Source organism: Hippocampus guttulatus, chromosome 9, assembly GCF_054856545.1.
Source record: "Hippocampus guttulatus isolate MCC_2025c chromosome 9, RoL_Hgut_1.0, whole genome shotgun sequence".
Classification (NCBI taxonomy): domain Eukaryota; kingdom Metazoa; phylum Chordata; class Actinopteri; order Syngnathiformes; family Syngnathidae; genus Hippocampus; species Hippocampus guttulatus.
Window position 1 is genome coordinate 3,160,107 of NC_141269.1, and position 21,972 is coordinate 3,182,078.

The following is a 21,972-nucleotide window of genomic DNA, read 5'->3' on the forward strand; positions in this document are numbered from 1 at the left end:
TCCTGTAGACAGTTGCACACTCCACGGCGAGGACAGTCGTGTTCACATCACAAGACAAATGTGCGCGCGAGAAGCCGCGGCAGCTTGATGAATCTCTCCCGGGACGTTTCTCCGTTACAGACCTAAATCACAATTATGATACATAATTGTGAATGTATCGCACGCGTTCAAGCCGAGGCCTGCACTATGTCTACGTCACCCCTTCTCGTGCAAATTTTTTATTTTTTTGGGGGGGTGCTACCGGCGCAGGACTGAAAAAGGAAGTAGGACTTCGGCACGTCAATGGGGATTATCAGCGCTTCGTGTACACGCACCCTCGGAAATGCGTGACACGATACGGGCAGGAAGACGGAGAGAGAGGACGGATGAAAGGCAGAGTAAAAGATTCATCTCAAGTGAAAATAAAGATATCCTTTCCTCTTCTCGCAGTGTACGTCAGCGAGTATACAAAATCTGCATGCAAAACGGTCGGCGGTGTTGTTGGCTGACTGAAAAAGTCAGCGTGCAGAGCAGCTGGCAAACAAATAAATATTCCCAAATTTAGTGGGTGCATTTTAAATCATGTGGAGCGGCACCATCCATTTTCAATTATGTTACATGTTTATGAGGAAAAACATTCAAAGCAGATGTTTGTCATAAAAGTCAAATCAAATTAAATCCGAGCTGCGCACGGACACAATTTCTCAAAGGAAATACTGGAAATAAAAATAAGATATGCAAACCTGGAAGTTGTTTTGTTACGACCGCTGGTAATGGCCCAAATCCCTCCCCAAAAATCAAGCTTTGACTTACCTCGCCAGTGATTGCCAGTCTTTATTCAGCCATAGATTTTTACTCACAAATGGGCACATCTTAAAAGGAATCATTGTGTGTGTGGGGGGGGGGGGAGAATCCCTTTTGTGTGTGTGTGTGTGTGTGTGTGTGTGTGTGTGTGTGTGTGTGTGTGTGTGTGTGTGTGTGTGTGTGTGTGTGTGTGTGTGGAGGGGGGGAGTCTGTTACTTGAAAGTTTTTGGGAGGATGTGGGGGTGGAGTTAGATTATGGAAAACAATTACTTTAATTCCCTGATTTTGTGAATACAATGGGCCCCCGCCCAACTGCAAAGTATCGACACTCATTCTAATTGCCAACTCATTCACTGCCAGTGACGGCTATAGACGTCAAAGATAGATTTTTTAAAAATTCATTAAAAAAAAACATTTAAAATGGGCTAGCGGTAAAGAGGTTAACTCCCTCAGTGTCATTGCCCACTATTATAAGTCAGCAATCAATTTTAACTGGGCTGGCAGTGAATGCGTTTAAAAAAATGTGAGAAAGGAGTTTGTTGGGTCTAAAAAAAAACCAAAAAAAAACTGATCTTGCGTTCTGACTTGTATAGAAATCCGTGTGACATTTGCTGCCATCGGTATGGAACTCCCATCGTAAACCGAGCACCCCTTGCAATCATTCACGTCATCTATTGTAGCCATTTAAATATTTTTTGCTCTGCTTTTCAACAAATCTGAACACAAAACTGGACCTCACGCTGAGCGGTGGCAGCTGCATCTCATTCGACTACAATTAGCTTTTGCCGCAGTCCATCAAAAACACACAACACGAAGAAATGTAAGCTAGCCCTGCCTCCGGTTATGGACATGGATATCGTCGGACAACCTTCAGCTGACTGAGTTTCGGGACAAAAAGGATGTGTTCGATGACATCTGACAGATGTGAAATAACAGCGAGCATCCTACCGTGCGACCAAGCTTGTGTTACAATATAACCCCAAACGCTAACATTTACCTCCGCTGTGTATACAGTGCAGTGGTCGGGAACTGCAGCAACGTGTCACGGCGGAGCGTATTGACGGCTGAGGATGTCCATATGTTAATATGTTAACACGGCAGAAAAGCTGTCTCGCAGATGTAAATGTTTGTTCGAGCGTTTGGAAAGAAGGTGAAGTTCAACGGCTACTTGATAATGACGTGTTTTTATTCGCATTCATACAAGCATGACAGTGACGGTATTCATTGTTTTCTCTTAATAATTTGAAACGTTTGATAACCCAAAATATATATTTTTATTTTCTTTAATCATCAATCATCATGAAAACAGCCTTAAATCTCAGAGACGGCACGCCTCCCAAAGAATCTGGATTGATTTATGTGCCTTTTTGCATATAAAGGTACAAGTCCTTTTATTTCAAATGATGAACTCAAAGTTTTGGGTTGACATACTTAATGAGGCCTCAAACGATCATATTTTAGCATCATTTCACTGTAGTTTCTATTTTGGCCTTGTCAAACTAAATGACTTTTTGTTTTTGGTCATTCACAATGGTCGCGCTTTCAGACGACCGGATAAATTTCATTCTGTGACTCGGACCGGGCAAGATGTCACACTCCAAGTCCGTCACCAATCAGATGCAGCTGTTGACGGAATTATGTGCATTTGTGTTGTTTCGATGTTCAGGAGAGATTTAAGAAAAAAGAAAGAAATAATAGAGGATGGACTCATTCCTGGATGCTGTTGAGAGATTTTGGCCACTAGAGTAGTTTTAAGCCTCTCTCGTGTCGAGCACTCTGAAGCGGATCAAATCGCGACCGTCATCGAGTTATCGCATGCTGTGCGTGCAAATGCTCCCGCATAATGCTCTTGTTTCTTCCCGCCAATTAAATTTTAATACAAGTTGCCCTGTTGTTATCCTTTCTTGTAAAATCTAAACAAACATTCAAGCAAGCGTTCGGCGCCCTTGTTTCTTGCGAGCCGCGCGAAATAATAACGTGCGCGGTGACGTCATTTTCCCCAACTGGAATTGATAAGGGAATCGTTTACGAGTACGGCAAACGGTGCCAAAGAACCGAGAACCGGTTTTTGATTACCATCAATAAAGCTATTCTGATTCATCACATTTTTTTCCCGTTGGATAGAGAAAGGTGGTTCGAAATATGAGTGTTTTGAGGCAACAAATTAAAGTCTTAAGTCAAGGCACCACTGGACTTTGAAACATGCTCTTTTAATCATGTCTTTGGATCCTCTTCAATGTGGTCTGCTTAACAGCTACGGAATGCCTCGCAGGGCGCGATGAAAGATGGCTGCTCTTGGCTGGACTTGGTTGGGTTGCAACTCTCAGATTTATGAGTTTCATATACCCTTAAGAAAGTATATGGCCAAGGTCACGATAAAAGGTGGGCTGATCAATATCTGAATGAAAAAAAACCCTATCACCCCACCTCACTTTCTCGCCAGGTGCAATATGTGGCGCGTATCGATTGTCAGGGGCCAGTAGTTAGTCAAAGGCTATCTCCTTTGACTAACACCTTCACCACCTCCTCTTCCTCCTGATAGATTGTTACACTCAACCGCAGCTGTAATTACGCCCGAGCGCCAGCAGGTCATTTATTTTGCCGCTTTCGCCGTTTGATTCCCCCGCACCGCAAAAAAAAAAAAGGCCTTTATCTCGGGAATCCAGCACTTCCTGTTACTACTGAGGAACAAACAGGGACATGTAAAGAAGCCGCGCGAGAACAGCCTCGGTGTTGAACTTTACTCTTTATCCAAATAGCAGGCATCTCCACAAAGCCCACTCCCACAAAAAAATATATATATTCATTTTATTATTTTGTGTTACATCGTCTTTTTTTGTAAATGCTTAAGTAATTAGTCTATTTGGAATGACTACAGTACTTCATGCTGAGTACACCGTAACAAAAATTTTGAAAACGGGGTGATGGTTTCCAGACAAATCAGTTATTTTGTGTTGGAACATTTTTTTGGGGGGGGTTTGGGTTATCGCTCAAAGGAAGGTTTTATCAGAAAACACCTTCAGATCAGAGTGTACCAGTATAACTTCATTATAACTCCAAAATATCGTTTCAAAGCTTTTCTTTATTTTGCTGGTTGGGAAACTCCTTCTCTGAGTTTCAATTAAAAATACCCACAAATGAGCTCGTATGGGCTAAAATTTTGGTGGGTCTCCCAATTCAATGGGTCAAAATTTGCTGCGACGCTTGATTTACCGCTTGATTTCAAATTGGCAAGTGAAACATTTTTTGTTGTGAAGAGAAATGTGGTGCTGTAAAATATATATCTTTTGTAGATTTAGAAATATATTTTTTTGCTCCATGAATTTAGCTGTTATGGAGATCGATCGATCTATCGATTTGTTTGTTTGTTGCTTTTTTTTGTGGAAAAATTCCACAAATTTGACAGCCACTTTTCATGTTGCTCCTATTATTCTACTATATACACTGACGATGAACAAACCTTCGGGGGCCCCGCCATTCTCAAAAACTCAATTTTTACGAGTATCCTGTATTTTTGTGCTTCTGAACTTCCTTCAAAACTCACTCAGTCGTGCAATCTACAAAGTTCATCATAATTAAAAATTTTAAATTGCATTCAAATTTTGGCTTATTTATACCTACTTGAGATGTCCAAAATGGACCAAAAATGTTTTTTCTTGCATCAATATTGATGAAGTGATGGCATTTTTGCTCATTTGTGTTGCCAGTCAATGTCGTTCAAATACCTGTACTTTCTAAACATTCTAAACCATATGACAGGATACATTATGATCATCTATGGTTGTATATTTCTTGTTTTTATCCCCCTGAGCGAATTATCCCCATCTAACCTTGAGCTCCTCTGCTGTTTTTTGTTTTTGTCTTATTTTTCGAGGTGTGACAGACACGCGGCGCTGCGCCGCGCCGTCAGATTTGTCACCGCCGCTCAAGAGCATCTCTGAAAGCTGGAGGTCAGGGGATTATTAAAATGGGCCAGTAATGGCAGAATTATGCAACCTGGGTCCGGCGGATGGCCCTCATTACACTCGGCAGCGGCGGTGATAAATGGCCATAACGGACTGTTGTCAAAAACACGGGGAGGAAAAAAAATTGACGCTTCATCAAAAATACAGATGGTGCCACTTCAACGCGACTCCGTATTTACAAATAATTGTCACATCTTAAAAAAAAAATTTTTGCACCTGCTTAGATACTATGTTTTGCCGACTTTAATCACGATTTACGACATAATGTTTTAATCATCACCGTTTAGATGATCGTGTCATTGTGTGCCTTTTTTGACACCCGCTTTTTACTGAGTGTAATTGCTGCTAATTGTCAAGGCGCACATTAAGCTGCTGATAATTAGGCCTCAATTTGCATCCTTTCATTTCGGGTGAGGTACCGGCAGCCCCTTTGCCTCCCACCCTGGGGAGCACTTTGATCTGCACAAGCTGCTTGGATATAACATCACCGCGTCTTTTTAGTTCGGAGTGCTTTTTGGAAGCGCTTGGCTGAATTGGAATTCATTGGCTCGAGTGGCTGCTGGTTATACCGTGTGTCCTGGAATGACAAAAACTCACTCAAATCATCGGTAAGCCTTTTCTTGCGAGAATATCGCATTTATTAAAACAAAGTAAGAACCCTTTGAAGGTTGTTGCTGCCAATTTTGCAAGCCAGTCTCGTGTTTCTTTGACCCGAACGTTACCTCATCTCCCAACCATTAGCCAAGGGGGAATTAACATACAAACATATAGATGCTCTCTTTAAAGCTGCATGGTGGAAAATCACCCGGCTGGGACTTAATCACAGCAAACAATCTCGGGCGGGAAGGTGTTTGCTCCTGTTTTTTTATTTTTTATTTTTTTTTAATTTGAGTCTGGCGACGACTCGCCAGAGTGCTTGGCTCTTTGTCAAAAGAGCGTGGCAGTGATCGCCCCACATGACAAATCCTCAATCTCGGCCTTTCTCCCCAACAAGCGCTTTATGCAAATGCCCCCCCCCCCCCCCCAAATGATCCCTGGCACTACGCGGCGGCATTTGAGCAATTTGAGGGGCCCCGCCAATAGCGAGCGGCATTAATGTCAAATAAGCGAGGGGCAGGAAATCCTCGACTCTCATTGACCGTACAACCAAATTAATTTAGTGGAAAAGGTTATGTATGACTGTTTGTGCCCAAGTGCAGTCACTTGTGGTGATATATGAAAGCGCCTTCGCTCGCTCGCTGCGAGAAAGGTCATCTCGTATCATTTACATAGCGGCGACATTTGCCGTACTCGCTCACACGTTCGGGAATGGAAGGAGAAATATTTCATGGCGCTTAAAAGAACATTTTTGCCAATCTTGGATGGCAAATAATTTGTCTTAAGCACACTGAAAAGGCCATGGGAGGACGTTGAAGAACCGCAATGCATTTATGTTTAAGGCCAGCGATTTCTCATTGATTAAAAAAAAAAAATGTTTTAAAGAGCAATTCTGCCATTAGTTGCGAGTACAAACAAAAAAAGAATAGCCCTGGATGCCTCTTTCATCAATCTACACGAAATTCGGTTGATGCGAACTAAATTTGAAAAGACATTTTACTGACCGAAATAAAATAAAAATTGTACTTGACTAGTGCCATATGTTTGATAAAGTTTGAGTTCCCAAAAAAATTGTGAGTAAAACTAAAAATGAATTAAAACAAAAGTCAAAGTGAATAAAAAATGAACTATAATGAACAATTAAAAAAATATTGGAACCCAATTTGAAGCCGCCATTTCTGTGGTAAATTGCATGAAAAAGGGGCCTAAATATCTGATGCCAATTTCACTGATTGACATGAAATTGGGTGTACCATATTTTCCACACTAAAAGGCGCACTGGATTTATGAGGCGCACCTTCAGTGAATGGCCTATTTTGTAAAGTTTTTCATACATTGGGCACACCGCTATTATAAGACGCAATATATAATGCATCCACTAGATGGAGCTACACTCAAGGAAACGCCAACAGAACGATCAGATGCCAGTAAAACTTATTTAATAAAGCAGCGAAACAGTTCACTTAACCAACAGCGCGTTATAACATTGACTCGTTAACGTTGAACTCTCTTGCCGCTGCTCGATTTCCGCGTTCAACTGCATAATCGATCGCCTTAAATTTCAACATGTCTCGAGCAAGGAGCCATTTTGGGGTCGGAATATTACCGTAATGACCGTACACAAGGCGCATCGGATTTTAAGGCGCTGTGAGCTTTTAAGAAAATGGAAGGCTTTTAGGTGCGCCTTTTAGTGAGGAAAATACGGTACATGTCAATCGTAACAGGATTTGCGATAACATAAAATCTTTGGGGGACAAATTCTTGGGAAAGTTAAGATCAAATTTGCAGCCAATCTTGAGGCAAGCTCCTTTCCTCTTCAGTATTTGTGGAAGTACAGTACATTCGGCGGTTTTCGACTGAAACATGGTCGTTATGTTCTGAGGCGACTTTGCCACATGACTTTACACAGCACTCGGATCGGATCAGCAAATATTTAGCGTTTTCTGCAAAATTGGTGATCGGTTGTAATGTCATCGTTTCACCATCGACCAGTGACATTGGTCGGACACGCAAAATAAGACTTCAAAGCAAATGCAATCTCGTTCACTGCAGGGACCTTTTGTGCTGCTGTTAATAATTCAAGGCATCCCCCCCAAAAAAAAAATAATTATTGGATGGTCATTACTGATTTTGGGTTCATATTTTTCCCCCTCATGCATTTCACCTACATGCAAATTCTGGCTACTTGTGGGCTGGGCTTGTCCCAATCCGCCATAATTAGAGCGGATCGACTGTACAGTAAATTAGTTACAGTTAATTGGTCCATTTTCTGATTGGATCAATCATCGCTTCTCATTTTTTAATCTGTGATCGGCTCCTAAATCCTAATCATGGAAAGCCTAGTCTTGAACCTGTCAGGGCCATTAGCTTTTCTCTTCATCTCATGAGTGAGTCTCAACTGAACTAGTGGAGGTGTGGTCTGAAGCATTGGTAGAGGAAGTGCCTCAAAGGACAGTTTTGTACTGTGATCATGGAGGTTACGTTCTGGGGTGGCTTTGCTTGTCCGCTTGTGATTTTTTATTTTTTATTTTTTAAATCTCTGTGAATTAATAATCAAATATGAACGGCCGGCACAGAGACGAGTATGTGGCTGTGGTTCATTGTCGCATGTTCTCTTCTGTGGAAGCATTTAGTGTACCTTAGACACCTTTTTGTGTGTGTGTGTGTGTGTGTGCGTGTGTGTGTGCGTGGGTGTCATGTGCTGCTCTGTGACATCAGTTTTAAGACTGTATAAATTTAGCTCTTTCCTTGCTGTATTTAGAGCAGATTGGCTTAACGAGAAGGCCATCCAAATGCCTTTTTATGAGCGCACTAATTCGTAATCACACAAAAGTGGTTCACGTGATCCACCGCACATCCCCCCCCCCCCCCCCCCATCCCTTTTGTTATTTTAATTGTTGTTATTTTGAAGTGCGGTGGCGACTAAAGCGAAGCAGTAAATCCTGCCAAGGATGCGCCGGAGCGGGATGAATGAGCGCTGAATAATTTATCACTTTTGCGGAAGCGCGAGCGGTCGAGGTATATTTCACGCTCAGCCCTCATTAGGACCCCCATTGTCACCCCCTTCCAGCCCGACACTAGCAGAGGTTGTCGCGCCCCCCCCATACTTTACCATCCTTCCTCTGACTAATTACTCCAACTCACCGCTTCACCTTCCTGATGGATTAATGTGCATTGTGTGAGGCGCATAGAGGACTCCCCCAAGCACCCCCCCCCCTCGCCCTTTCGGGAGATGAGAGACATGTTGTGTCCTGATCCAGAGTTGAATCATTATTTTCCTTCCATGAATACCATCACAGGCAGAATGATGAAATGCACACAATATCGCAGGCAAACACACGGTGGGTATGCACGCGAAAGGTTCGAGACGCAAAATGGTTACCGCTCAGTGAAGTGCGGTAGACCCGGACTAATTGCCAGTTTCAGTGTCGCCTTGAAGTACGATTTGTCAGGCTTTTTCGTGATACAAGCCGTCAGTCGAGATTTTTTTCATTTTGGTTTTTTTTATCTCAAGTTCAAATTCCAACTCACTTTGCAATAGCAGCATTTCAGCAAATAGTACACAGTTCTTTTAAAAAAAAAAATATGAAAAAAGAAGCTTCAAGCTGTTTCATGTCATTCTCAGTCTGAGTTAACTGTCTGACCGAACATCAAGCCGAGAGAATTACTTGTGGTGTATTTTCAAAACAACATAGCATTACCTTACGCGAGGTCCGCACAGCTTAATGCTAACAAGTAATGCAAAACACCCTTAGCATGTGCGCACTTAGCGTCGGTTGTCTGTTTTTTTTTGAAGTATGGCAGTGAAGAAACAACGCACAGTTCATATTGAAAAAAAAATACAGGCATGTATTCTTTATCCTCATTGAAAAATGACTACCATTATATTATAGTATCTTTTCGAGTTCTTCTCGAAGTAGTCTATTCTGATTTGTTTGTCTGCATGACTTTGCAGCATTATACTGCCTCCCAGTGGTGAACATGGGCACACCAGAAGTAGCAGCACAATGAAATGGCTTGCAGCATTAAATTATGAGGCACGTACCGTGTGATTATTTACAGTACATTATATGTATTTTTTTTTTTTTTTGTGCAGCGTCATAAAGTGCTCTTTTTTTCAAGGAATGAATTGAACTTACAGGATATCTCATGGTACCGCTCGTAATCTCCTGTAAAGCTACTCAACGTTAGTAATAATAGTAATTTTATAGTGACAGGGTGGTAATAGTGAGTTGGAGCCCATCCCGGCTGACTTTTTGGTGTGAAAAGTTGAGGACATTCCGGATCGGCTGCTACTCCATCACATACAAAGCTCCAACAATGGGATATGATGTAATCTTGTCCGGCTGGCTTTTCACAAAACTTCATGATTTCTATCTGACTTGAGTTAACAGTCGGACCTTGGCGGAAGTCTTAATAGTTTTATCCATAAGCTGATACATAATGATGCCTTTTAAGGCCCCCCCCCCCAAACAAACGTCTAGGTTTTAAGAGGCCCGTTTTGGAGAAATTGTCGTCATTTTCTCCCGCAAAGCTCTTTTAAGGGCCGCAGTGTGATCGTTGCCATTAGAGAGGAAGATTTGCGAGGCGCCCCCAGCTGGAGCATAAAGCACGCCGGGGTTCCTCCATCAGCCGCCGCACTGCTAAAACCATAACAACCCCCCGCACACAGACAGCACACATTCCATACATGACCAGTTTGCGAAATAACCGCCATTAAAAAAAAAAAAAAAAAAGTTTTTGTGATGCTATCTTTGTTTAACCGTTAGTCTCTCAAATGCAGCATTCTTATTCTTGAAAGATGTTGGCCAGCACATCAAATTGAATTCATTCAGTTCAATTGCATTGAGCTAGATTTCGTAGATTTCAAGATAATTGCTTTGAGTATATTGCTCAAGTGTATATCAAAAATCAGGCAATACCCCCCCCCCCCCCCCCCCCAAAAAAGTCTCACCTATTACTGGAAGCTACTGCAACATTATTGTATGCAGTTTCAACATTAAACACTCTGCTTGAATATAAGACAAAAAATGTGCTTTGTGATTCAATTACAAAATGCACTTAAATGTTCAATTTCTTTTTTTGTTTTTTACCTCTTTTACAAACTCTTCTGAAATGTTGCTCATTTATGGACTTTTTAAGTTTATTTTTTTAACTACCATTTACCGAGACACAACAGATGCACCTGATTATCAAAATAAAACTTCTTTCAGACTCTGATCCAAATGTTTTTTTGTTCAGTAGCTCAGCGCGAGCCGATATTCAATGTTGCCACAAATGGCTACCGGTTCGCGGCCGCCCGTTTGGCGATAGCTGCTCTGAAGGTTTTGACAAAGATTGACACACAATGCAGCTTTCTTGGGCCCGGCCCGAGCGCGAATGCCGGGACGGGCCGGAGCACGCTGGCTAGGTAATTGCTAACACATGTGCTCGTACCTTTCGCTGTCTCGCTGCAGCCGGCCCAGGGAGTTCTGGCGCCTGGACTACTGGGAGGACGACTTAAGACGGCGTCGCCGCTTCGTCAGGAACCCCTTTGGATCCACCCACTCGGAGGCCACGCTCAAGGCCGCCGCTGATCATGGTAAGTCTGCTTGCTGCTAGCTGCTAGCGGCAGGTACCACATTAAATTCACTTGTGATTTGAGTGGCAACAGCTTTTAAAATGTTCATTTTTCTCTTTCTTTGCTACAAAACAGTGGCTGGTATCAGTGGTAAGTAACATTTCTATCCCCTTTTTTTACTTTCTTTTGGGAATAGTTCAAGAGGACGGTGTGCATTTTGTTTCACCATTTAAAATGGGTGTCCGAATAACATGTTTGTCACATGCTTTTGCTAAAATACGCAAAGGCTAATGAACACAAATAGCGCCCCGCAGCCACTATGCGGACAACTACTGGATTCTGGCCATCCGAAACTCAATGCAGCTCTGCTTACCTTTTGGTTTTTGATTGTGTGAGAGTATAATCGGGCTGGTTGAAAGTGGCAAATGTTCACCTAGCCTAGCTTATAGACGGAGAAATTCGGTGTGTGTGTGTGTATACATATATTTTTTTAATTAATCAAGCGGCCACTCAGAGCATGTGAGCCGCCAGTTGCCCGTCCCTGTGCTAATTTACAGATTATCCTGAAAACGACCTCACTCACCCGCCCCTTTAGTCCTTTGGCTAGCATTTAAAGCACCTCACACATCAAGTTTTGCCTTTGTTGCCTGGTTCAAACAGGTCAATCAAACAAAGAGGTCGCTACTGGGTTCGAAAGCCACAAGAGTGTCATAAAAAAGAAAAGGAGAAAAAAAAATGACATTGATTACCCTCGGCAGGTGTTAGTGTGCTCCATAAGAATTTCAACGTTTCAATGAAATCTCAAAATGTGGCCAACTTCTTTTGTCGCCTCTCTTGTCATAGCACAACAACATCAGAGGAGTTTAAAAAAAAAAGCCCAGTATGCCCTGGGAATAGATCATTAAAATAACTCAGACTTTATTTTCCCCCCTCCGATGTAACCTTTCGTCTTGTTTTCGCCGACCCGACATTTGTTGCGGAAGCGCGACTGGAGATGAGAACGTCGGGCCCTGGTTTCCAAGCACGGAGCGCAAAGGTCATATCTGGCTGTAATTATGTTCATCACACGCACGCAGAGGGGCAGGCAGAAGAACAAGACTGGGTGGGGGAGTGCGGGGGGTGCGAAAAGAAATGCACCCTCTCGCTTTCTTTTAGGGGACAGGGATGGACCTGAATTCAGATTTGGCAGGGAGGTGTCGGGGGGGGGGGTACTAGCGGGATTTCTACGTTACGAACAACTGTCGTCATTCACGGCGTGCCAAGATGGTCGCAAGGCTGCCGGTAAATCACAGTCGGCTGTTTACGTCTGAAAAGTACCACCTCGCCATGGCCAAGGGGGGTGGCCCTGAAGACCAATGTCTGTGTTCTGGTCATCCAACGACTCATTTTTGACAATTTAATTGCTGGACCAAGAAAAAGTGGAAAGTTAGCCGCTTTGCTTTTTAACGAGGCCTGTCAGCAACATGCTATTTAGAACTTGGTTATCGTCGTGATCGTTTTTGGTTGGCTCCCAGTTTTTGGCTCGTACGTTATATATATTTTTTGAAGTCTTTATTTTTTTTCAAAATCATTTTTCACAAACAAAAACAATAATATAGCGCAACAGTTACCAGATGTCATGTTTTCAATCCGAAAAACAACCGAAATCTTCTCTATACTTTTTTTTTGCATTAGGACGTCTTGATTTTCGATATTGTAAAAGTAATTGTAAATGTAAATTCTCAATTTTGTGACTGTTCCATTATCAATAGCCTATAGGCTAATTCCTTGTCTTAAATTCCTGAAATCTTGTACTAATAACTTATAGCAAATGTTTGCACAAACTGAATACGATGGATATTTTCCGGTTTATTTAACACCGACGCTTAATTGTTCCCAACTACACACTTGGTCGGACAGCAATTCTATTTTTTTTGTCAAAAAAAAAAAAACATAACCCAGTGTAATCGTAGAGTGACGCTTATACAACTGCGAACTAAAACGACAAAACTTTTGACTGTAATTTGATTGCACAAACGGTGGTAGGGGCGTACGAGCGCACCCTCCAGGGGCGATCTGGTTTGATGTCCCTGTTTTTTTTCCTGTCTCATTTTTGTTTTATAGTGTCCTTTAATAATTCTCACATTCAATTCTATGTTCCCCCCACTCAATATTGTGTATCGTTTCTTTGCTGTATTATTTATCTCCAATTCATTTCAAATTTGACTTAATTTTATTGCATTTTTTTGTGTTTAAATTCTTAACATGGAAACTCAGAAAACACTCGACTAGATGATAACACTGCATGAAATAATATGCATTAAATACATATAATGTACAATATTGTGTTAATACTGAAAATGTTAACATGTCGATTGACTACTTTGGTAATTTCGGGAATGACCTCACACATTCATCCAAGATATCTTTCAAGATCGAGCTACTCTAGTGTGGCTTTTAACAGGTTGCGCGGTAGGGTGGGGGGCGCGTATTCAAGTGAAAAGCGTCAAATTTGAAATCCATCTCCGTTTTGGAGCCCCCCGTCTTTCATGCCCACCGGCCTGGTGTGAACACAGTCATGTGGTACGTATTAGGACTGGGGGGCACTGGTAGTAATTTCAGTGCTGCTAACTAAGGAATCCTCCAGGGAGGCCTAATTACAGGAAGAGCATTCTAAATATCAACCGGCTGCATATTTTCTTCTATGACAAGGGATTTTTTTCCCCCACGGGCCCCCGACTCTTCAAAGACGCAAGTTGCAGCTGTGCATGTTTTTTTTTTGTTGTTTTTTTTAACTTGTCTTGATCCACCTTCAGGTGTTGATGGAAGACAACACAACAATGTTTCGCTGACTGACTGGATTAAAAAACATTACCCACGCGCATACACACACACACACACACACCACCGGAGCAGCGTCATGATGTTTGTGTGCATGCGCAGCACGAGAATGTTTATAGCACGTTAGCTTTTCCATCCCGCAGTGTTTGTGGTGTTACGGTAGTCCCGTTTCAGTGCAGGCTCATTTGTTGCTTTGGTGTGACCTTAGCATGCCGTCACATGTCATGACAAATGCACTCATTTGGTGGATATAAAAAGACGACACACCCCAGTTCAGATTCAGGTCTTTGTGATATTAAAATATTTTACCAAGGTGTGCAATTTAAAAACTTTTCCCACTGTGTCACCTATAACCTTAATTGCTGTGAATTGGGAATTTCTCCATTGCGAGACTAATAAAGGATTTCTTATCTTAATTAAAAATATATATTTTTGGCTGGGGAAGTAAAAATAACTGAGATAATGTTGCACAAGTGCACACACCCTCTTATAAATGGGGATGTGGCAGTGTTAACAACGAACCAGTCAAATTCAAATTGATGTTAAATAGAAAGTCAGCGCCCACCTGCTGCCATTTAAAATGCCTCTGATGGTGCCCAAATAAACTTCAGCTGTTCTAATGAGCTTTTCCTAATGTTTTTGTTTTGTATTCTATCAAAAACCTGATGGTTTTGTGCCATCCCTGGCTGCATTTTTTTGTGCTCCCTCCCTTCGTGTTATTGCCTTGGAAACAAGCAGATCAAACCATGATAAATGTTTTGACGTTTTGCCGTATGGAGAAAACAAACTCTTAACCTAAGTTTGGGAAAAGGCTGCCTAATGTCATGCGCTATTTTATTTCTTTCTTTATTTATGTATTTATGTATTTCCCAAATGAACAGTGTCGGAGATAAACATGAACCTTCCTTTGTTAAATTTTAAAATATTTAAATTATATTTTTTATTGATTTTTGTTGTATATTCATTGTCTTCAATTTCTTGATACTTGTGGTGTTTTTATTTGATTTTGACTTTGATTTTTATTATTAATTTGAATTTGTATGATGTTTTATATCGTATTTTGTATTTATTTTAGTTAAAATCTCAAGGCGTTCTTTACTTTTCATTCACTTTCTATTTTCTATATAACACGTCATGGAGTTGATTTTAGTACTAAAATTGTTGAACACGGAGAGTCGGAGACAACGAAGCACTTGAGACATTGATCGAAGTCCTTCGACAATGTTTACCTTTTAATGCCAGATACGTGAAGTTAACAGTCCCATTATATCCGACAGGAAATGAGACGTCTGCGAGCTGGCAGCCTGTCACAGCAGCTCTGCTAATTTTCTCGTGAATTTCTACCTTTCCACCTTTTGCGTCATTTAATGTTCATTGTGCGTTGTGCTAACCCGTCATGGGCTATTTATGGCGGTTTTTGTCCCTGCCATTCAGTAGCAGAGGGTCGCCGCGTGTTGTTGCACCTTCACCGGCAACATGTTTATAACGGCTTTGTTTTTTTTTTCTTTTCTTTTTTTTCCTCTTTTCTCTGAGCAGAGATTATCGTCGCTGTTGGACTTTTCACTGCTTGTCTACGATGCTCCAACCGCGAGGTGCTTCGGCGCCGAACGTGAAGCCGACACGAAAAATTAAGTCACGTGAAGTGAAGAAGTGGGACAAGATAATTGAACCATTTGCGTTACTCGCTCGGCTATTGGCTGTTGAAAAAAACTACAGTTGTTTACTTTCAAACTCAGCTGTTTGCAAACGTGAGTGACATCATGCACGCTGTGATCGCCAGATTACAATTTCAGCGCCTTCAGACTTCAGTCTCACTCCTCTCTTCTTAACCTGCATGTACAACTAGAGGGAATGAAACTGCGCCTCCTGTTCGCTAAACAGTCTAAAGAGGGTTCTTGCATGTTTTATTTCAAAATAAAAAAAGTTGATGATTTAATTAAATTATCTGATGTGAGTAAAATTGAGAATATTTTCGAAAGTACTGTTATTCCCTGGTCCGACACTGTTTGCCTTTCCTGTACAAAAAACAGTGACCACTAGTGGTACGTGAAAGAATCACCGATTTAAATACAAATAAAATTCACAACATATGAGTGAAACATTAATTCACTCTTTCAAATCCACAGTGCCCCCTTTTTTATTCTTCTTATTTATTTATTTGTTTGTTTGCACAGTTCAGTTGTATTTAACTTTTAAGTACAGTACAGTACATACTTAAAACTGGGTCAAATATAGCCCAGTTTTGGTTTAAAAAAAAAAAAACAATAATAAAGGACCAACCCACTACTTGGATCGATTTGACCCAAGTAGCAGTTTGGTCCACTTTCTGACCGACATTGGGTTATTTTGGACCCAGCAGTTTTAAGGGTGTGTATTTGCCTGTAGTCTTTAGCAACTGTTTCACAACAATTTTTATATTTGTAATTTATTTCAATTGAATCGCTAAGCAGGCTTTTTTTTTTTTTTACACCTCGTGTTAATGTTCAAACTGTACTTAACCTTACTTTGACTTTTTGGAAATAAAACTTCCACCATGGTGTTGATGTTTTCATGTTGGCCATTATGGTGGCACTTGAAGAGCTTAATATTTTTGAAGGTGGTGTCAAATGCTTGAGGAGCACTGTGCTGAAGCATGCCGCATTCATGGATGTCCTCTTGTTGTCGTACAGTGACCGAAGACGACGTGTTGAAAGGCAAACAGTCCATCAAGACTCAGGCTGTGGCGCACCAGAACTCTGAGAGCGACGCCTCGCTGGATGCCGACGATGACACGCTGTCGTCTTTGGAGGAAAAAGAGCTTGAAAACTTTACCGGTATGAAAAAACAACAACAACAAAAATAATAATTGGGGAGTGCCCAGTGGGGTTATGTGGTTTTATGTTATGTGGTTGTTATTGTTCATTACTCTCAAGCTGAGAGTTGTTTCTAATATTTTGACCCTCATGTCTAAATGTTCCCAACAAAACTATTTTAAAAAAAATGGGGGGGGGGGTGTCACTGGGGTTGGGTACTGGTTGTCTACCACAGTGCTTCCCAGTTCAACATTTTATTATGAGAGATATCCCTAATATTTTGTCCCTCTCGTCTAGCTGTTTGGTAAGATACCAAAAATATTAAAAACCTAAACAGTATGCCATAAAAAACTTGGATGGTGCCAGGAGGGGTTATAACACTGTTAAAAAAAATTTTTTTTTAAAAGTTGGGTGAACTCAAAATTTTAAAGCCACAAACCTGGACGACATTTTAAGTTGGACACTTCAACAGAATATTTGATATACGACAATATGATAATTGCCTTTCCTTCATTATCACTAAAACGAAAAGAGTTTACAGAGCTAATTGTATATCGTCTCTTGTCCCCCTAAAAGTACAGACAAAAACAAGTTGTCATGGGGCAAACAACTAGCTTGTTTTGTCAAGCTAACATTGGTGACATAAATGTCAATAATTTATATTTCAAAGTTGTTCCAAACTAAGTTACCGCCACCACCGAAAAAAAATTACAAGTTATTTTTTTACAGTGTGGATGACAAGTGTTTCGAATGTTCTCACAAGCTCATACAGAAGATCATATCAAGAAATGGAGGCTGTCAATTGGAATTACAGAGTGGTTCTTTACCATGACGCATATCTAGTTGATTTATCAGGAGAGCTGTCCCTAATGTTTTGACTGTGCCCGTGTCACTCAATAAGAGCACCAAAATGTTACAAACCCTCACAGTGGTATAAAAGAAATTGGAGGGTGCCCAGTATGGCTCCGTTGGTCGTCGACTCCAAACATTTCCACTTCAACTGTGCATATTTGTATTGCGGTTGAACCAAGAGCTGTTCCTAATATTTTGACCCTGTCATGGCGCCACGAACTGAAAAGAATTGAAATCCTTGAGGCTAGCTGCACGACAGACTACAAATATGAGACAGGAACCTGGGATATGCTACCAAAGATTAATTCAAACATTTTGATACAAAAAAAATTGGTGGTGGGGGGCGGGGTTCTGGGTAAATGAACATTTTTTTGATCTCATTTGCGATGATGCAAGTCTGTTTATATGGCTCAAATGAGTGAATGTGTATACACACACATACACACACACACACACACGCGCGCGCGCACACACACTTTAAGTAACACTAATAGGTTTACACTGCAGATATGGGTTTTTAGTTGACCAAAAACCCAATTTGATGCCATTTTTGTCACCCTTTCACATCAAAATACTGCTAATCAAATATTATCGTCTGGTAATCCGATTGGATGATGTAATCCTTTTATACAGTGCAGGGCTCTATTAAATTAATGTTCAACGGGATTATGTTGGCCTTTTTAAAAAAAGATTTTCCCCTTGGTTTGAGTGATTATTTATGTAAATTCATAGTGTGTGTGTGCGTGTGTGTGTGTGAGTGTGTGTGTGTGTGTGTTTTAACGATACATTTGTCACAAATGAAAACGACGAAAATGGATTGAAAAGTCACTGCGAAATTACAAGAAACAAAACGCGAACATTTTTACATGCGGAACATTTTGGAGCATTTCAGGTTCTCAGCTGCATTTTTAATATTTTCTTTCCATTTGAGTGGGGCGTCGTTTCTCTCCTTTGATTTTTTTTAAATTCCCTTCTCCCTCTCACAGGATTAATTAGCCTAGACGTTTATTTCTACGATACGTCCTTGTTGTTTTTAACGTACTGCGTCTTTTTTTCTTTTTCTTTTTTTTTTTTTTTGCGCATTACCCGCTCCTGGCTTTGCGGGCGTGCACCATGCATGCATTGCCTGCAGGCCCGGTCAACGTGAGCACGACGGCCCAGCTGGTTGCTCCGGTGGCGGTGGTGCGAGGCACGCTATCCATCACCGCCTCCGAGCTCTACTTCGAGGTGGACGAGGACGATTCGGCCTTCAAGGCCATCGAGCCAAAGGTAAGACACGCACGCACACACGCAAGTCACTTAAAAGGCTCCCTTTTTTCATGCAAGCGTTTGTCTTCAGAAGCAAAACGAGTTACGGGCCCACAGAGGACGTGGTATATCTAATATAAATTAAAAGGAATATTTTCATTCACGTTAACTGTCACTGCTGTTTTTTTTTTTTGTGGTAAAAGTATAAAGCAAAAAAAAAAAAAGGTGGTGCCGGAGCTGAAAAAAAAAACAATGAACATTAAAAAGGACATCTTGAGTATGAAAATCTACATTTGATACCACTTTTGTGAAGCTACAGGTGGCCCTTTTCCTTCCACTAAATGCGGTCGAGTGCATTGAAATGTGTTTTGAGGGCTACACTCGCATATTCGAAATTCTGAACGTGAGGACGTCGCGAGGGTAAGAAAAAGTCATCGATTTGTATAAACGCTGTTCACACGTGGCATAGAAATAAAAGCAGTGGGATGAATTTAAACGGTCTGCAAATCGGCAGTATCTTTTGAAGTATATTCTACATTTCATTTAGATGTTTCATTTTCGTGCGATTTAGTTCCAGTAAAATGGGCCAGAAAAAAGTCATTTAAATGCTTTGAATCTTTTTCTGCCCCCCAAAAAGAGAAAAAAATATATTTAAATCATGCCACGGGACCTACGATTTAAACTTCCAACATTTTATTAACATTTTTTGTTTTGCCCCCCCCTCCCTCCCCATCAAAGGAAAACCAGTTGGCACGTTGCTTTCATTGCATTTTTAAATAAAAGTTCCTTTTTCTTCACTTGGTGAGAACATTTAAAAAGGAGAACAAATGTACCTTCGTGTCTTTTTCCTGCTTCTGCTCCAAAGCCCCCAAACGATGTCACTTTTTTTTTACCACGCAAAAAAAAAAAAGAAGAAAGCAAAAAGTACAAGCCGGGAGTTTGCGTGTTTTTTTTTCTTTCTTATAATTTGTCCAAGCTCTTGGCGTTGGTGAGGATCTCCCTGGCCAGCCTCCACGTCTGCTTGGCGGCCGCCTCCAGGGCCGAGTGCGGCTTGCCCTGAAAGAGGTCCAGGTTGGGGAGAAAGTAGTGCGGGCATCGGCGGCACTGCAAGCAGGAGATGAGCTGCAGCAGGATGCCGTTGAGCCGGTCGCCCAGGCACGCCTCGTCCCAGTCGGCCTCGCGCGGGTGCTTCTCGCACTCGTACAGCAGCAGCGTCTTCATGTGGTAGCTGTTCAGCGGCTGGCCGGGCAGCTCCAGGTGGCGGTCGCGCAGCGTCTTGAGCACCGACAGGCACTTCTTGCGGCAGCCGGACATGAGCAGCCGGTTCTCGGCCTCGCTGAACTGCAGCACCCAGGCGTCGCTCTCGGCCGAGCTCTGCTTGCCGGTGAGCGAGTAGCACTCCTTGGAGAGCAGGTTGAAGCCCTCCGCCTTGACCTCGGCCACGCGGTTGGGCCCCGGCCAGGGGATGTGCGCCGCCGGCCACTGCGCCGCGCTGCGCGGCCAGATGCCCGTGCACTTGAAGGCCGGCGTGATCTGCACCACGTAGCGCTCGCGGATGCGCAGCCGCACCTCGCTGGTGTCCGCCACCATCTTGACCACGTCGCGGTAGCTGCACTTGTCCACCGCCTGCGCCACCAGCGTCTGGAAGCGCGAGCGGATCTTGCGCGCCGACAGGTAGCCCGAAGCGGTGATGAACTCCACCCACAGCGACATGCTGCGCTTGCGGCCGTCGCTCAGCTTGAGCACGGCGCAGCCGGGCAGCGAGCCGTCGTCCACGAAGTTGAACACGCCCATCTGGTTGAGGTAGAGCACCACCTCGAACTCGTTGGGCGACGTGACCTCCATGCCTTCGTAGCGCGCGTCGATCTCGCTCAGCGAGCTGATGAAGCGCGGCTCCTGCACCTCCACCTCCTTCAGCACGTCCGACACCACCTTGCACACCTCGCGGATGGTCTTGGCGATGGCGGCCTTGCGCGCTTGGCACCGCTCGCCGTGGTACTTGTTGAGCTGGTACACCAGCTTGGCCTGCGTGGCGATCATGTTGGGGCACAGGTCCGGGCCGTACGCCGGGGAGTCGCAGTAGGCCGACGGATCCAACGCTGACCGGTGGGGTGGGAGAAGGGGACCGGGGGAACTCAAAACGCAGCTCCGAACGACCAAAAAGTTGCTACTCCCGCTTCCCGGATCTACAAAGTCCGACTTGGGCGCTGCGGCTCGCTCATGGTCCCGCTCGTCCTTCAAGCCGCACTTTTATGAATGGCTCTCCGGAGCAAGAGTGAAGGAGCCCCGGCTTGCTCCTCGAGCAGGAGTGAAGGCTGCCCGGCCCCCGCGCAGCCAATCAGCGACGGCCGAGGCGGCTGGAAGGGGGCGAGCGACAGAAAAAGAGAGAGAGAAAGAAAGAAAGTGAGCGCGCGTGTGAGAGAGAAAGAGAGAGACACAAACATACACCCGCAACATAACGCGAGTAGTCCACGCGAACACCTTGACCGTCATATCCACCTCGGTGCATTGGGGGGGGGGGGGGGGGTAGCGACCCTTTTTTTAAAATACAGTTTTTTAAAAATACCGCTAATATTTAAAAGATCCGTGAATAAAAATGAGCAAAAAGGCACTGGAACTTTTCAAATATTTTAGCTTTAAATAACAAAAATGCACATTTGTTTGCCTTTTGTTCAAAATATGGCATTGAAAAAAAATGGTATGTAGCAGTCAGTGGTTCTCAAACATTTTATCCCACGTACCACTTAAAAAAATAGTTTGCTATCCAAGCACCACTATAATGAGTAACACTCAAATAAAGTAGCATATAGAAAGTCCAGGTGCTCAACAAAAACGAGGTTGAGGTTTATTTTCTAAAACGTAAATAATAAATAAATGCAAGGAGGAAACTGCTTCGAGATACACTTTAAATGTACATAAAGTGGAAATAGCAAACTGATTGGATGTGTTTTGCCAAAAATAAGCCATTCAAAAACTTTGAAACCAGATTTAATGTACTTCAAAGTTTAATGGGACCGAACTGCATGCGTATAAAGTAAACAAAAATGGGGTTAAACATATTTTCAAAGTTAAAGACAAGTGAACTGTACTCAAGTAAAAAAAAAAAGTGCTGCACTAGATTAATCACATCTTGAACAGACTTTTTGCATAGCTACAAGCATAATCGTAGTATGTTTGATTGTATTTCATATTTTTGAAAGATAATTAGATTTCGAATTTTTTTTTCACGTACCACTAGAGGGAGCCCCTGTATCAATGGTGACATTCTGTGGACTAGAGTATTTAGAATGGTTGTGAGTGTGTACAAGAGGAAAAACATTTATTCGTAATTAAGACAACAGCACCACATTTATAT

The 21,972-nt window shown here is 42.4% G+C and overlaps 2 protein-coding genes across 8 annotated transcripts in view; one reads left to right on the forward strand and one right to left on the reverse strand.

Moving 5' to 3' along the window:
* Window positions 1–21,972, forward strand: part of lrba (LPS-responsive vesicle trafficking, beach and anchor containing) — a 175,606-nt gene that overhangs the window by 84,749 nt on the left and 68,885 nt on the right. For 4 of the 7 annotated variants that reach the window (XM_086119001.1, XM_086119003.1, XM_086119004.1 and 1 more), the window contains exons 37-40: window positions 10,802–10,926; window positions 11,041–11,055; window positions 16,395–16,538; window positions 18,502–18,638. In XM_086119001.1, the coding sequence (XP_085975127.1) occupies window positions 10,802–10,926; window positions 11,041–11,055; window positions 16,395–16,538; window positions 18,502–18,638 (421 nt within the window). The remainder of the gene's footprint in view (window positions 1–10,801; window positions 10,927–11,040; window positions 11,056–16,394; window positions 16,539–18,501; window positions 18,639–21,972) is intronic. The other 3 variants (XM_086119005.1, XM_086119006.1, XM_086119007.1) reach the window with 1 other exon arrangement.
* mab21l2 (mab-21-like 2) lies at window positions 16,361–20,884 on the reverse strand. Its single transcript, XM_086119008.1, has 2 exons — window positions 19,451–20,884; window positions 16,361–16,505 (listed from the first exon to the last, which is right to left on the reverse strand). The coding sequence occupies exon 1, from the start codon at window positions 20,655–20,657 to the stop codon at window positions 19,578–19,580; it is 1,080 nt and encodes a 359-aa protein (XP_085975134.1). The 5' UTR covers window positions 20,658–20,884; the 3' UTR covers window positions 16,361–16,505; window positions 19,451–19,577.

What these genes read in the sequence shown, in the direction of transcription:
- mab21l2 (XM_086119008.1), bottom strand. Translation starts at nt 20,657, where the DNA reads ATGATCGCCACGCAGGCCAAGCTGGTGTACCAGCTCAACAAGTACCAC.